We start from the raw sequence: 17,540 nt of genomic DNA, 5'->3' as shown, positions 1-17,540 counted from the left end.
GTTTGGTGGAAAAATTAACCATTTCAAAAACCTTGTGATTAATTCACAATGCACTGTTACCTAGCAACCCCAGCAGAGTCCCAGCATGTTTGGTCAGCTGGTTTTACTCTCTGTGTGTGTTTTGTAAAACAAAAACACACACACTTCAATCAGAAACAGCTTTATATTTTAAATTATCCTGGATGCTGAGAAACATAAAGCAACAGAAATAGTGTATTAAATTTCTATACAAGCATTTTGATAAACAGTGCAATAATCGGTTTCCATTTCTCAGTGTGGGTGTTGATATGTTGCTTTTATCAGAAAATATGTTTGGCTTAGTTTGTTCAGTGGGGAGAGTTTGGTTATATGTCTGTAGTTTGAGTTTGTTTTTACTGCAACTGATTAGTTTGACTTGTTTACATCACAGTTTGTTTGTTTGAAAGAACCAGACAGAAAATCAGTCCTTTTCTGTCCAGCAAAGCTTAAAATAACAAAACTTGTAGAAAACGCATGGTTTTTCTGAACCAAGTGAGGCATCTGTTCCCATGTGGATCTCTGTCAGAGCTTGATGGTGTTATAGTTTGAAACTCCTGAAGTTTTTTGTTTTTGTTCTGGATAGTTTGCTTCCTTATGTTGAAGTGCAGTTAGTTTGAAACGTTTCAGTGATCCATGTTCAGATTGTCGTTGTCGTAAACATCTATATTTGAAAAAGACAACAGAATGAATAAATTAATAGATTTTAATTTTGTTAACATTTAATACAAAATATGGAAATATTAGGAAAAAAATGCAAGCTCACCGTCGGGGTAATCCACATCATCATAAATGTCTCCTTCCCTGAAGAAAAACAATTATTCAGCAACGTTAGTTTTAATTCTTTAAATCATTCAAACAATAACTAAAACTGCAGCTCACTTCCATGTGTGCACTTCCCTGAACCTTGTAACTTTATAACTGCTCTTGGTAGGCAGTTGCTATGGAGTTGCTATGACAACTCCATAGCAACAAGACCCAACCTTAGAACTAGATCGGGTGCTGTGGTGGCGTAGGGGCAAAGCACGACCCACGTATTGAGGCCTTAGTCCTCGTGGTGGTCGCAGGTTCGATTCCCGGCCTGGCGACATTTGCCGCATGTCTTCCCTCTCTCTCATTACCCTCTTTCCTGTCGAACTACTTTCAAATTTAGGCCACTAAAGCCAACAAAACCTTAAAAAAAAAGAGAAAAGAACTAGATCTCGCCTCCTTCCTAACTTATAAACAATATAAGTACATTACAGCTGTTACTAGATTACAATTTGAGTACTTTACCCACCTTTCTGTAGAACTAAGACAAGTATTGGGGATATTTTCTGTAGTAGTTACTAACTAGCAAAATTAGCTTAGCTAAGGTAGCTTTTATCTGCTAGCTAAGATAGCATGTAGCCTACGTCTCAAAGTGCAAACTTAAGACATTTCTTTAAAACACATCTAGACACTGAAAATAAATCCATTTTTGACAATAATTTAATGTTTTTCTTTGTTTTTTATAAACAAATTACAAGCCATTATTTTTAAACCTAAATAATTACAAAACTGAACTTGATTTACACTAAATAATTATTAAAAGAAGCTGAGATTTACTCACATTGCGAGAAGAATAGATTTTGACACATATCCATCTGAAAAACAAGATATAAAACACAGAACCAAATTCACTCTGTGCTCTGAGACAAGTGTAATTATTTTTGCTACTTGTAAAATCCTCCCAAGTTAAAGGATATGGTACATTTGAAAAGTGGTAAAATAGTTTCTGCAGCTTTTAATTCAGATTTAATCATGTAATGAACTTCTCTGATAGGTTGCCGCTCACTGTTCAAAAACGATCAACAGGGAAGTTGGACGGTTTACGTACATTTTCCAAGCCGGTTTCGACACAGAAACTTCTTGCTGTTTGTCTCTTCGATGACATCAACGACTTCCCCCGGAGTCACCTGTAGATCCTTCCCTCCCAGCTTCTTTATGACACAGCTGGGGTCCACCATCATGCTGTGCAGCACCCGCAGAGGCCCGTTATACTGCCAGGAAACAGTCGCTTTTATGAAGAAATAATCCAGACAGATACAAAGTTGAAAACAAAATCTACAAAAGTGAAGGAAAAATGTTTCACCTTAAATTTTTTTCGTAGCTCTTTTTCCTCTTTGGGGTTTATGCTGAAAGATAAATAATCAGAATTAATCAAAGTATCCCTGAATTAGGGAGGGACAATAAATCAATAACAACTGATTGTTTGCACAATATGCAAACAATCAATATTAACACAAAGTTTTCATAAGGCATCACACCTCCGTGAACTCTGTAGCTGACAGCCATCTTGGTAGACAGTTGCTATGGAGTTGCTATGACAACAATGAACAAGCCACAAGGTTAGAACTAGCTCTTCCCTCATTCCTATCTAACTTATAAACAATATAAGTACAATAGAACTATTACTAGATCACAGTTGTTGACTATGCTACCTACCTCTTTATAATACAGATAAATATCAGTGATATTTACTGTAGTACTTTCTGCCAAACTAGCAACATTAGTTTAGCTAATGTAGCTTTTAGCTGGACATGTAGCCTACGTGTTTGTTACTACATGTACTTCTCTGCCAGCAATAAAAAACAAAAATCAAAGGGTTATAAAGCAATAAATTAGAGCTGTCAATGAATATGTGGTATATTGTCTTGTCAAGTCCATAACACATTTACTTAATCTCATAAAAGGTGTGATTATTATAAAAATAAAGGTGTTTCTTTTGTCTGTGAGTCCACAAGAGGGCGCTACTAGCTAACAGTCCTTTGGGTACAATGTTCTACTAAATATAATCTTTCTATTAAATTATAACAATTAGTATTCATTAAGAGAATTGCAACATTGTGTAGGAAAACCGGTCATTTTATAACAATGAGTATTTTTATTAATATAAATAAATATGTTACACTTTGTAGAATTTAAGAATAATCCGAAAGAATTTCTTCTGCAGAGGAATCAACTAACCCGCTCACTTTTTGGTTACCTAGCAACAACCTGCTGGGTAAAAAGCAGCTTCAAGTCCCGCCCACCCCAAGTTGGGTTGCCCAGCAACAGCATGTGGAGTAACTTGTGCCGCAACAGTTTAAGGTTTCGCCTCATAACTGCTTAAAAATAAAAACCAACGGTGTGGAGTTGCTCATGCCTCCTCTTTGGTAGTATTTCAGATATTTAAAACAACAAACTAATCAATAATTATCAATATCAACGGATATGTTTATGTGGTGATATGTTTTTCAATTAGACTGAGTGCTAAGTGAAGACTTAATAAGGTTACCTGATCTCAGGTGGAGGAGGAGGGAAATCCTCAGGCAGCGGTTGAACGTCGTCATATTCGTCTAGGAGCAGAAAAATAATATAACTTATTAGTTTAATTTAATGAAAACAGTTTAAAAACATGCAAAAGCATCAACTTGTACACATTAAATAGGATAGATTCTGGGAAAAAAGCCAAAATAAATCCCTCTGATCGTATGTAACCACTGGTTGAAAACCTCATCGTCACGTATGAAAACAAATAATAAAATGTGAATTATGGGGGAAACATGAAAATCTGCAGCAATTTAAAGGGTTTATTATAAACTAAATGAAGTAGCTGGTAATGGATCATAAAATCACTGCAGAACTATTTAAAAAATTTCCAACTAAAGTTAAATTAACAAAACTACAGATTGTCAGAATCCAGAAATTTTACTCAAGTAAAAGTAAAAAGTACAGCGTAGTAAAAATACTCCTAAAAGTTCTAAAAGTTACTCAAGCAAATGTAACTAGTTACTACCCAAATCTGGTGTCTGTGTTGCTTTATGAAACTCACCATCATCTTCAAGAAAGCTACAAATCAAAGAAAAAAACAAACACATTGTTGTTAAAGCAAGCAGCTAAAGCTTCACATGTGAATCTAAAAATAATCCGTCCTCCGTCTGGTCACCTGTTCCTGCTGTTGGACTCCATGTTTGGCATCATGGGCGGGTCCGGCGGAGGCGGCGGTAAATCGAACGTATCCATTTTTCTCAGCGGTGGTATTCTGAATTTTTTAACTGCTTCATAGTCGATATCCACGCACGAGTTGCTGATGTATCCATCTGTAAAAAAATAAAAAACAACAACGTAGTGTTAGCGTGACAGCTGAGACCTTTAACACTGAACGATGATCAGTATTTATCCATGAGATTATTTTTGCTGTTTTTTTAGAGAATGTTTGATTTTATTTCTCAAATTCACTGTTGGAGAAAACAGATGGATGAAACATATTTCATGAATATTGTTTGCTGCAGAGTTATTGTACTGCAAACTCCAGGAAAGAAATGTAAAAGAGAATTTTTACTTCCTCTAATTACCTTGGCAACCATTAAAGAAAATGAGACATATTATTGTTCAGTAGGTTGGTGACTACATGACACATTTTTCACAGATTTAAGAACCACATTAAATGGCAAATATGACATTTTATAGCCATAAAACCAGTCAGTCTTTAACCTCTTCACAACAGGAAGTTTGGACCATTTAAGGATGAATTTAATATAGTTACATGCATACATCAAATAGAAGCGTGGCCACATATTGACAACAATAAAATTGGAATAAATGAGGCATTTTGATTCATCTATACAGGAAATGTGATGATTTAGTCCTCACTCATTACTTACATTCTTTAGATTTAAAACATTTTTACGATTGGGTTCTACGATCAAATCTTAGATTTAATGGAAGTAACGATCCAAACCTGAAGGAAGACGATAAAATGTTTTGTATGCAATGACTAGTCCATGTAGCTTGAGGAGGAGTAAACAGCCAGACCACAGAAAGGACTGCTACTGTTGTTTGTGAGCATAAAGTTTGTAAAGTAAGAAATGAGAAATATTCCAATGGTTCTGACTTTTATTTGTTTGCTATCGATACCAAACATCTGTTGGCATAAGCAGATGGAGTTAAATTAATCTGAGTTCTGTCCAAACGATCCTTTTGGATTATTAGCCACAATAATTAGCAACATTTCTGCTCTTCATTCTTAGTGTTTGAGCCAAATGAATGAATACATTTGGCTTAACTTTCATTCAAACCAACCTGTGTGTAGTTGAGTAACTTTCTAGGGACAAACAACATGCTATTATTCTGGGTAAGCTAACTGCTGAGGGACTGTTCGGGTTTAGCTACCACATAAAAAGCTGATCATGCTAGCAGGAAGAACTGAGGAAAAACATTTTAATTATTAACATGTCTCACTTGAAAAAGGGATTCACAATCTCAGTGGTGACTTCTTCATGAAATAAAGGTTAAATAATTAAAAATATAAATATCACTTTGTTATTGGCAACATTTGTTAGTAATGATGATATAAACCATTTAAAAGACTGCATAAAAGCCTGGGAAGAAAAGTAATGGATCACTAGAGACTTTTGCACGCTGCTGCAGACACCAGTAACCACAGTAACACTCTTTGTTCGCCACCCTGTCTGAAACCAACATGTTCACCAGCCTCCATGCTGCCATAAAAGTCGACAGCTGAAACCTAGAAGTTGGTTAAGGTTCATTTCAGCTTTCTATCCTTGCTGCACTGCAGAAGGCAAACAAGCAGAGATGCAACTCTGCCAAACTTTTATTACCTAACATACAGAGTTTAGTGTCATCTGCATACAAACAAATTGCTGTATTCTATAGTCAATGTAAAGCAGTACAAAAACTTTTCTTTAAGCAGCAAGAATAACACAAAATACCTCACAAAGTGGTAAAGAAAAACTGCAAAAATCAAATTTATCTGCTTCTCCTCATCAAACAAAGAGACTTGGATTGGAAAACTTTGAAACCTTTGTTTTTTTGTTTTTTTTAAAGTTTCAGTCTGAGACTCACATTGTCCGCTGAGCGAACGGGCCAACCATTTGCTCCTGGGGTTATTCTCCACGCGAATAATCTCCACGCTGTCTCCCTGTCGAACGCTGAGGTCCAGTTTCCCTTCGGCCTGCCAGTCGTACCGAACCCGGGCCGTATGCAGAACGTTCACCTCACCTTGTAGCTACAGAGGGAAGAGCGGAAAGAAAGCTAAGCGGATCAAAACTCTGGTGAATTATGGTGTTTTACACACAAACTTGCAGCATTTGTTACATTTTCAGCTGGTCTGGTTCTATGTAGTACCAGTAATGTCCTATTCAGCTCATGTGACATCTTGAATTATTAGTCTTTCTGCTACAACATAAAGTTTTTGTAAAGTTTTTCGATATATGTAGTGTGATACCTGCACTTTTCTATCTTTTTCTTTAAGATACAAATACAGCACAAAATTATGTACAAAATGCAAAAAGGGTCAAACATGGACGATACATTCTTTCTAAGACATAAAAAAAACTTTCCATTAGATGGGAAGGAAGAAAAAATACATTCTAACTATACTTTTGAGTTATTTTATGATACAATAAACTCTTCTGACAGTTTTGGTTGCATCTTTTTTTGTTGGCATTCTGGTTAATGCGCAGTCCCATCTCAAACTTACACAAACAAACATAAACATGCAATAATCGATTAATTTTCAATCAGCTTTTTGCACCAAAGATTTAAGAATGCATAAGCACATTTTCACTGAGGCTCTTTAAATGTATTTGCAATTGTAAATTGACATTTATTATCACTCTGATTGTACAAAATAGATCAGGGTGTATTTGCTAATTTATTGCGAAGGAATGCAATACTTTTGCGAGATAACGCAAAAGAAAAAAAAATCTACTTTCGCACTGCGCTGTCAAACAAACCAAATTATTTCAAAAACGTGTTCCCCTCGTCACCTGTGGGGGCGCTGCACCAAGAACTACTGAAAGAAATGACACACAAACCTCTGAAGAAGACACTGAGCCCAACTTCCTTATCCAGGAAATGTAAACAAACATGGCGTAGCGTCAGATTTGATCGGTAAGACGATTTCTCTTTTGTTTTTGGCTACAGACCACGAACCATTTCTCCCGCTAGCAGCTGGCGCTAGGCTAACACGTTCACTTTGGTTGCATTTACCCAGAATGCCCTGCGCTGTAGTCTACTGCTGGAACAGCGGCGCCCGTAAACATTGTTCGTAGCACCTCTAACAAACATAATTTTAAGCTTTATTGTCCATAAGCAAGCAGCGCTTTTAATTTGCCCAGCTTAGAGTTACAGCCGCTGCTTGTAACATTAACCTTAGCCACTCTTTCATGTGTATCCGGTAAAATAAACGTTTCCGCCTCATCTTACTGTCGATGCGAGGAGCGGCCATATTGAAACACTGAATCCACATTACAAATCCTGAGTAATCGGATTTTCTCCCAGTTTCGACTTCAGACGGCGGTCCAGTTGATATTTTGTCGACTGGGAAGAAGGACTTTCCCAGTAAGACAGTAACGCAGCGCTAGTTTCTCCTCTTTACCTGAAAGTTTCTCTTCAGCTCAGCCTGTTTCTTCTGACGCTCCAGCTGCTCCTTCATTTCTTGTTCCTGCTGTCTTTTCGCGTCCTTCTGGTTGTTTTTTTCAGGAATTGAATGGTTTGCCGACACTTGTTCCCTTAAAAATGACCAGAAAATATGTTTTAAATTAATTTCATAAGCATGTTTTACTTTTGTCTGCCTTTATGTTAAAATGATGCTTTAAAATGTATCGGATGATGTTGCTTTTTTAGTTAATCTAGATTGAATTTACTTCAATTTTACTGGTTAAATAAACGTGTGAGCAATATAAAGACAGAGCTGTATCTGTTGAAGCATCACAAGTCGCAGATATAAATAAGTTTAGTGACAAATGGCTCTGAGGCTCATGCAGCTGTAACCATAATCTACTTTTGGACATTAGAGAGATTAAAAAAACAATGTGGAGACAGGAAGTTTATACTTACTCATCAATAAACTCATACACATCATCATCGTCATCATCATCATCATCCTGTAAGAAAAAAATGGTTTAATTTCTACTTTTAAAACAGCAAAGAGTTTTAGGTCAGTAGATAAAAATGATTGTCAATCAAACTGAAACTCCTATTTATTTATTCATTTCGTTCTCAACTACATTTCTACTTTATCTTCTTTTGGTCTGAGAAATCGATGACAAGTCTTATTTTTAACTGCTTCTAAAGAAAATCGATTCCAATCCTTAATTTCAGATTCTCTCTTGAAATTTAGTTTAATTTTTGCATCATAGTTTCTTAACTCTACCTCAAAAAAAAAAAAATTTTTATTTTATTCTCAAATGATAACTTTTGCACTTTGTGTATTCAAGGAAAACGCACATAAATAATCAGTATTGATATGATTTAATGATCTGAAACCTAAGAGATGCTAAATGTTAGGAAATTAATGCAATGAAAACTTAAGTCATGTTAATCAGATCCATTCTGATTTAAATAAAGTATTGGGGAAAAGTCTAAACACTGTTTATATCTCTTTCCTTACTTGTTTAATTATGCAGGAAAATGTATTTTAAAAGGATTTCACACCAAAAAACTAACATTTTTAACAGTTTTAAGAACCTGTACTTACTGCATCCATGCCGTGGGAATTATTATCGCTGCAGGATTCTGCAAAGACACAAAGCAAATTTGTGTTAATTTGGTGTTGAAACATAAATGATGTGTTTATTGTTAGACGTTTTTCCAAAGTGTTCAGCGCACCGTTCTTTTCAAAACTTCCAATGTCGTCATAGGTCTCCTGTTCATCTTCAAAGTCTCTGAAATCAGGAATTAAATGTGCAAAAATTAAACTTTAATGATGAATCAAAACAATGCCGAATCAGAAGAAAGTGAAAGTGACGAGAAGAATAAAAAAAAAACAGCTAAATTTATAATCAAATATGTTTAGAATCTTTTTTTTAATTTTCTGTTTTCATCCTAAAACACAAACTAAACAGTTAGAAAGAAAACAAAGGCTTTGTTTCTCAGTAACAATTTAATATTTAATACTTTAATATTTTCTGATCTTCATCTAAAAAAAACCTTCAAAAATGAAGAGTCTCTGATTTCCTGTCAGCAGCGAACGCATCTCTTTCATTATTTATCTTCTAATCACGCTTCATAAGATTTGGTTTGAAAGCCTTAATCATGGAAACAGCGCTGAGGGTTAGGGTGCGTTTTTAATGCTGTTTTCTAAGATTAAGAGTCTTCTGCGCTTTATTTGATTATACTGATGTATTTCATGCGCTACATGAATAAAAATGGCTCTGAAAGCTGCATGCACTGTAAAAACACGGGTTCTCACACGGAGGCGATCTGCCGCGGCAGCCTGTTGGGTTTGCTGGATCGCTGTGGCGGTTTGGGCGGACTCATCACCGCTGGAACCGGCATCCTTACATCCGTGGAGTCTGGACCGCAGAAAATATGAAACAAAAAACAGAAATTCATTCAGTTTCTTTTGAAATACTGTTCAGTTTGTCTCAGGTTTTAGAAACTTACAGATTTCTGTTTAAAAAAATGAACTCGCTGCAAAAAACATAAAATCTTACCAAGTAACTTTGGTCCATTTTCTGATCCTATAACACTTTAAATAAGACAAAACTAACTTATAAGTAAATATTCGGCTTGTCAATAATTCTTTAATGTAGATATTTGAAGATGATTTAACTTATACATTTTCCTGTTATAAGTGAAATAATCTAGTAGATTTTTGAATGAAAATTAAGGAATTATTGACTTTAAACAAACTCCTATATATCCCTGAAAAGTTGCTTGTAACTTAGTTACTTGGTAAGATTTTGTGTTTTTGCAGTGAAGAGCTTTTCTCACCTTAGTTACACTGCAAAAACACAAAATCTTACCCAGTTGGTTTAGTTTGTTGTGGTTAGATTTTGTGTTTTTGCAGTGTACCCACCTCTGCTGCCATGTTGGCCTGTCACAATAACATTATTTGCTGGACAATAAATTGTGGGAATTATGGCGATAAACGATAATATTGTTATTGTGAGGCTATTTTTGAGCAACATATCTTCGCCTTCCTAAAATAATGGCGTTTTTTTCTAAATGTGATTTTTGTTTGGTGATTTTTCATATTGATATTTGCATAATAATGCAAATTTGTGTCTTAAAGATAAATAAATGTAATTTTGTATCAAAAACTTCACACTGGAGCTGGAAAAATATTTTAAATAACCCAAAAAGTAACAACAATAAAAAGAATAAAAAATAATAATAAATGAAATAGAAATAAAAACAAAAAAAATGAATATATTATTAAGTCTGAAGACAAAATATTAAAATTAATGACCTCATTAACATTAATTATGCGATTAATTGTGACAGACATGCTGTCATGCATTTAACTATTTTCTTCATTTTGTGTGAATATTTAAGCAAAAATGATATTTATTGAATCAAACCTTTTTGTTTTTTGTTTTTTTCTCTTTGACTTCTGTATGGAAAAGTTAAAAAAATGACAGAAACAATAAACATTATTGTTATGAACTTACATCTCCTCTGGTCGCCTCCTCCTGCTCTCCGGGTCTTCCTGAACGGCTCCAGGTTGACGTTCGGGGGCCGTTTGGGCTTTAAGGGCAGCGGGCCCTCGGGGGGCAGCGGCCTGCGGAGCGGGGTCACCTCTCCGGAGCTCTTCTGCCGGGCCTGATGGCGCAGCAGCAGCGGCGTGGTGGCCGGAGACGGACCCAGGACCGGAGACCTGGCCGGAGACAGCGACGGCCCCGGAGCCCTCTGGTGCGTCAGCATCATCTTCTGCAGCATCTCTCCGGTCTGCTTCACCTTGTTGGTGGCGTCTCCGGACTGAACGGATGCCCGGTTCGAAGGTCGGTGCAACGAAGCAGCAACAGGTGGGGGTGACTCTTCCTTCGGAGGCCTCGCCAGGCCTTGGTAAGGTCGCAGAGGAATTGCTGCTGATATTTTGTCGTTCTCCGGCCTCCCAAATCCCGGCCGTGGAGATTTGGGCGAGCCGCTGTCCCGGCTGCTGGTGTCGGAGGCCCGGGCCTGGCTGTTGAAGCGGGCCCTCAGTGCCTTCACGTCAACGCTGTCCTCCTGCAGAGAAAACACAGCAGTTCATCTCCTGCTCTGCGTCTGCAGCAGGAAGTCAGCAGCGCAGCACGGAGCAGGGCATAACCCCCACGCACAAACTCACTCTGCAAACTCCCACGCTAAGCTTTCACAAGGTGCAACATCTCCGCTTCCTGGTTTGATTCTCTGAGAGGTGATAAAACTCTCTGTGCAGAGTAAGAAACATTTGTGTGTTCTCTGAACTGCAAGGAAGCAATAAATCCCAAGAAGGAATCACTTCATTCAGGTTTCACTGCAAGAGCATGAAATATCACCAAGTAATTTATTTCTAGTTTCTAGAGCAAATATCTGAGTACACCTGAAATAAAACAAAACCATCTTAAAGGTTACCTTTTAGAAGTTTATTTTTAGTCAATAATTACTTTATATTGATGAAAAAGTTAAACTTTCATTGTCAGATTATTTCACTTCTAAGTCCCAGGTTAAAAAAGAAATAATCGGCTAGTCGAACTAGAACTTTTTTGTCAATATTAAAGATTTACTGACTTAAAAAAGCTCCTATATCTTGCTGATAAAATAAAACAACTTACAAGTAACTTAAATGTACCAAGATATATGGACTAGATTTGGTGGTTTTTTGCAGCAAACAAGCCTGGAAATTATATTCACGCTGTTTATTTTTTAGATTGTGGCGTTTCTCTATTCTGATGAAAACATACTTATTTCATTATCAGATTACCTAACATGTAACATAGGAAAATGTTCATAATGAAGCACAGAAAAATGTGTAATAACACCATCATCAGCATAAATTTAATGTAAACCGAAATTTATTGGCGTCACATTTTAGCGTTTTTTTGTCTTTGCTAAAAGACCATGAGCCGTTTCTCCTGCTAGCGCTAGACTAGCACATTCGTTTTGGTTGTATTTACCCAGAATGCCCTGGGCTGTAGTCCACTTCCTTCTTTTGGAGAGGACTTCTGTCCGCTTCACATATCCATCTGAACAAAGACCAGGGATTGTAGCACGAAAAAGTCCAGGGATCTACTGATTTCACCTGAATTTACAGGATCTCAGGATCAACTGATTAATCTGATTTACCCGATAAAAACTGCTTTCATTTGATAGATAAAATTACATTTAAACACACAACTGTTATGTTGTTATGTACTTGTGCGTCTCTGGAGTCTAGAGTCTAAAAGCGTGCCGCATTAGTTTGCTTTTAAACGTGTGAAAGATGATAGATACATGAGAATCAGGAACGTTAGAGGGGAGTGAGTGTCGGACGACTCAAATGATCATTGTTTTAACCTAGACTTGAGCTCACATCAGATTGGTTGAACAAAGAAAACACAACAGAAATGCAAGTTTTGCGCAAAACTGTGTGAAAAGAAGATTAAAGCTAAAAGTGGGTGTAACACTGTATGCATAAACCACTGACTTACATTTATGTTCAGTTAAAATGAGGCCACCTCCGAGTGACATAATAATAATAATAATAATAATGAAAATCCTCCTGAGAAACTCCAGATCTCTCTGGTTGTTTCTGAGCAGCTGAAACAGCAAAAACTGCTGATGTTCGATGTGTTTCTATAATCCCACATAATCCCGTCATCCCTCCACTGACACCAGCTCTATGCCCGTCTGCAGACGCGTTTATTTACAGACTGAGACATAATAAATGGGAAAAGCCTCCCTGTAGCTCAGAGAACTGACTTTAAAATCCAGTTGTTAGTTTATAAATCACTGACCGGCTCAGCAACATGATCCATTATAGATCTGCTGCGGTTGGATCACACCTGGAGAAGCAGCATTCAGCTTCTAGGCACCACAAATCTGGAACTAACTTGAAAACTACAAAACAGCGGAAACACTGATTTCCTTGAGATCAAAGATAACTTGGGACAAATGTTTTGTTTTAAGTGAAATAATCTGCCAGTTGAACTAGTATTTTTTATCAATATTAAGACATTTTTTACTTTAAACAAGCTCATATTTCTTCCTGAAAAGTTACTTCTAAGTGAGTTTCATCGTATTTTAAGCTTTCTAAATTATTTTAACTAGAGACTAAACCAGAAATACTTTAAGACTTTTGTGTTTTTGCATAAAAAGCATTTTTTACAGACAAAGGTAAAGATGTCTGTTTTAAAAACAAAGATAAGTACGGTAAGTAAAAGTTTATTTTGTGTAAAAACACAAAATCTGCAGTTCAAAATCCTAATCAATGGATTCATAAACACAAAAGTGAAGGATTTAGATCTATATCTGATTTAGATCTATATAATTTTAGTGTTTTAGTTCATTTTATAAACACAACATAGTTCCAGTTATAGATTTTTCCCACTAATTACTGTTCTTATTTATTTCAGTTAGTGAAAATGTTTTCTAAATGTTAGTTATCTATGATAACCTAGATCTCAGAACAACAGAACACTTTGCCTTTTCCTGCAGCATAAAGCAGTAAAACCAGCTGACCAAACCTTCTGGAGTTCCACCTGGGTTGCTAGGTAACGGGGCTGGGCTCGACTGGGGTTGCTAGGTAACCCCAATGGCCCTTCTATTTTTGAAACGGTTTAATTTCCAGACACCATAAAACATAAACTTGTTGCCAAAAAACAGCTGGGTTTATTTTTTTTAAGTACATTTTTATTAGCAGTTGGGGCCCACATGTAAAACCAAACCAATTTTTAAAAAGTGCAGGTTACTTTGTTTTTGTTGTTTAGTTAACTACAATAACCTAGCCTCATCTGCAGCTTGCACCACATCAAACCCAGCTGCAGACGGGTCACACCTTGAACGTTGATGACATCGATGACTGTGACTCTGAAATGTCTGTGGTGTCGACTTTGAGGCTGGAAACGTCGCCGTCTTCGACGCGCAGCCCAACATAGTGCAGCCCTTTTAAGATCTATATAAAACAGAACCATTTGGTTCTGTGACAAAAGGACTCGTTTGAAAACAAAAATAAAACACTTTGCTCACATAATTTAACGTTATAATGAATGCACAACATCCATTAATTACATAACCTTATATTTGGTTTTTATACGCATTGTTTGCATGTGTTGATGTGGTTTTCCAGCCTGTGACAAGATCCACAACAATCAGATAACAAGAATACAACAATTATAATTTGAATATTTTATTTTAGTCCTGCATCATTTCCACCCAAAGCTAAATTCCATCTTTTTATAGCTTTTGTTTACACAACATTTACTTCCACTGGCAGATTATTTCGAACGTTTTTCCCATGTTACAAGTGAAAGTCTGCCAATGAAATAAATATTTTTTCATCAATGTTAAACCATTATTGAGCTAAAACAAGCTCTTATAACTTGCTTAAGTTACTTGTAAGTAAGTTTTGTTTTAATTCAAGTGTACTAAGATATTTGCACTACAAGACAGTAAGTTTTTATGTTTCTGAATAAATAAACTTTTACCTGCTTACCAAGTAAATTTGCTCAAACTAAAAGTTGATTGAAGTTTCCACTGTGTAATTACGTTACTACAATAAAATATTAATCTGTTTTAAGACTTTTAACACGTTTTTACCAGGATAGTAAACGTGTGCTGTGATAATGTTCTTTCAGAGAGTTTTGTTCTGTGGTCCAATATTTTAAACCATTTCTCTTTATTCTTATAGTGGTGGTGATCAGATGTCGTGTCCTGCTTGGGATTCCTTGGGGAACAGAAAGTGAAGGTTTTTTTTTCTTTTCTTAAAAGAAAAAAAATAAATTGTTATTTGGGGTTCATAATTTACGTCAGTGTTTTTAAAAATAACTCATATTTAGGATTTTGAGTCATTTTCAGCTGGAGAGAAGCTCAAGCAAAAATCTTTTTGGTTTAGTTGAACAAAAACGGACAAAACAGCTCTTTCAAAATGACATTGTTCTACTTACTGTAGGGCTGAAACAATTAATCAAATTAATTCTGATTAATCAATTATTGAAATAATCGGCAGCTAATTTAGTAATCGATTAATTAACTGGAATATATGGAGTTGAAAAAGGACAATTTTCTGAGAGAACAACTCACCCAGAGCAATAGTTGAGCCAAAACAGTGTAAAAAATTATTTACATTTTGCATTTAAGATGGAAATATTATTTACCCAGAACTTTTCATTTGGCAGTTTTAACTTCACCTGGCTCACATTTTGGAAAAAGAAAAAAAAACTCTCCTATTGAGCACTTTTCTACTTTTATATCCAATTATTTATCCATAGGCAGAATTTATTTTGGTCTGAACTCAGAGATTCAGTAAAGAAATGCTGTTGTTGCATTTCAGGCAGTAGTATTTTATTTACTGTTTCTTAATACTCTTATTCCCGTACTTTAATGCATTTCAGATGTTGTATGAAATAAATGAAACATCAGCACAGTGTGCCAATTTTTTAATTGATTGTCAGAATAATTGATTACAGCTGCAGCCCTAACTTACTGCGTTTATTAGCTGTTCTGCCTAAATCTATCTCTGTAAAGAATTTTGTGATTTTATCCATGAAAGGCGCCAAATGTTTGCGTATTTATTACCTGAAACAATTAATCGGTTTAATCAATTAATCGTATTGCAGTAACGGTCAACACATTTAGTCGTCAATTAATCGTTAACATACAGACTCAGAAAAAGCCATTTGCAGAAAGACCAACACACAATAATTAAGACAATAATCGTTTTGTTTTTATCAGCTGTTCTTATTTCTGTAAAACTTGAGATTTTATCTGAAAGTTGTCGTGTAAATAAACTATTTTAAATCTGATTGAATTTCAACAACAACAAAAAGCTTTGCTGCAAATAAGAATCAAACGAAGGGAATCAATATTTTGTCCAATGTCAAACAAAGGATGAAGAACAGGAAATGCTGCAACCGCACGCCTCTACCTCAGCCAGCATCCTGCGCCGGTTGCCATGGGAACGCCCCCTCTGCACCAATAAGCTGCAAGCTCTGCTCGCTGCCAATTTTATACAACGCCGCTGACTTTCATAGTCACAGGGAACAAAGGAAGCATTACAAAAAGGTTTCTGCACCACAAAACGAGCATGCACCCGAAGCACCATTTTCAGTCAGACGGGGAGAGAGAACAGAAAAGGACCGGTGGAAGTGTGTGTGCGTGCGGGTGTGTGTGTGTGCGTGCAGGTGTGTGTGTGCGTGTGCAGACAACGGCCTCACCACAGACTATAGCTGTGCAGGTGCAAAGAGAAAGCTCAGAGAAATTAGATCTGCAGACCAGGGCAACAACAACAAAAAAAGAAAATGACTCAATCGCGGTGAAAACTAGCATGTAGCTGGAAGGTTTCGACATGTTTGATGTGTTAAAATTAGGCTTTTCTTTAATGATGTAAGTTCTTAATAAAGCTAAATAAGTAGGACAGAAAATACTTCGAACTACAGCAGCCGACATAAAGAAGTAATTAAAATTTAAGAGCTAATGACTCGGTTTTATAAAGCATTAAAAGTCATCAACGTGTAAAATTTGAAATATTTTGTATCTCATCAACAGATAACAGAGCGAAGAAGGGAAGCAGCCCTGTAAATAATTAACCGGTGACAACAGTTTAATAGAGGGCTCCATTCATCAGCTGCAGGGTGGACATTTCTCCTTTTTTAAAACCTCAAACTTCCCTTTTGAATAGTCTGGAAAACATACACAAGTTTTATGTTTTCTTAGTTCAAAGAAGGAAACTGAGGTCAGACCAACAGAGAGGTGAGAATATCCTCATCTTTAGACTAAAATTAGCCCTCAGTGGCGTAGAGGAAGTGACCAGAGAAGAAGAGTGAAAGGTGTAACTCTGGATTAACCAACAAACTGGTTGGATTTTTAAAGATAAACTGCTAAAAAAATTAGTTTCTTACCATTTTGTCTTCTGGGTTGGCTCCTTAGTGTGTGAAGCGATCCATGTCCGGCAGTAATTCCTAGTTATCCCGGCCGATGCTGCTGCTGCTCAAACAGCCATATGACCTGTGTGACTAAACTTGCAGTAAAGGAGGAAATGCTCTGCATGTCAGCGTGGGCAGCTGTCTGCAAGCGACGCTAAATGATGTCAGTCGGGGGGTTTCTTTCCTCGCCTACCGACCCGATAACACGCAGAATCACTCAAACCAAACGCTGAAGTCAAGCAGATGGTTCATTTTACTCTGTATTTATTAGCGCTGAAACGATTAATCGCTTTCATCATGATGAACTGAAATAACGGTCAACTAATTTAGTCGTTGCTTAATTAACTGATACAGTCTGAAAAAATGCCATTTGCTAAAAAAACAAACTACTCAGAGAAGTAAATAATATGAAAGGTACTATATGTTAGTGTATTTATTAGCACTGTGGCAGCCATTATTCAAATAACAGCTAATTTAGTTGCTGACTAATTGACAGCAGTAACTGACCCAAAAATGTACAAAACTTTTGGCATTCTAGATCCGAAAACCCTTTTTGGTCCATTAATGTTCTGCCCAGAACTCCTCAAAAGGCACAGTTTAGCGCAAAATTTCTATCCGATTAATCAATTATTTGTTATAATAATCGATTAATCGTCTGAATAATTAGTTGCAGTTCTTGTATTTTTGGAATTG

The 17,540-nt window shown here is 36.3% G+C and overlaps 1 protein-coding gene across 1 annotated transcript; it reads right to left on the bottom strand.

Moving 5' to 3' along the window:
* Positions 1-144: 144 nt before the first annotated feature.
* LOC116726390 (FYN-binding protein 1) lies at positions 145-17,494 on the bottom strand. Its single transcript, XM_032573094.1, has 16 exons — positions 16,824-17,494; positions 10,440-10,995; positions 9,236-9,338; positions 8,653-8,708; positions 8,522-8,559; positions 7,882-7,928; positions 7,421-7,553; positions 5,884-6,046; positions 3,965-4,118; positions 3,851-3,867; positions 3,314-3,374; positions 2,129-2,171; positions 1,874-2,036; positions 1,607-1,640; positions 782-819; positions 145-679 (listed from the first exon to the last, which is right to left on the bottom strand). The coding sequence occupies exons 1-16, from the start codon at positions 16,824-16,826 to the stop codon at positions 642-644; spliced, it is 1,647 nt and encodes a 548-aa protein (XP_032428985.1). The 5' UTR covers positions 16,827-17,494; the 3' UTR covers positions 145-641.
* Positions 17,495-17,540: the final 46 nt, after the last annotated feature.

Source organism: Xiphophorus hellerii, chromosome 9 (assembly GCF_003331165.1).
Source record: "Xiphophorus hellerii strain 12219 chromosome 9, Xiphophorus_hellerii-4.1, whole genome shotgun sequence".
Taxonomy (NCBI): Eukaryota; Metazoa; Chordata; class Actinopteri; order Cyprinodontiformes; family Poeciliidae; genus Xiphophorus; species Xiphophorus hellerii.
Note: the sequence above shows the minus strand (reverse complement) of the source record. Positions and strands in the feature narration are given on the sequence as shown.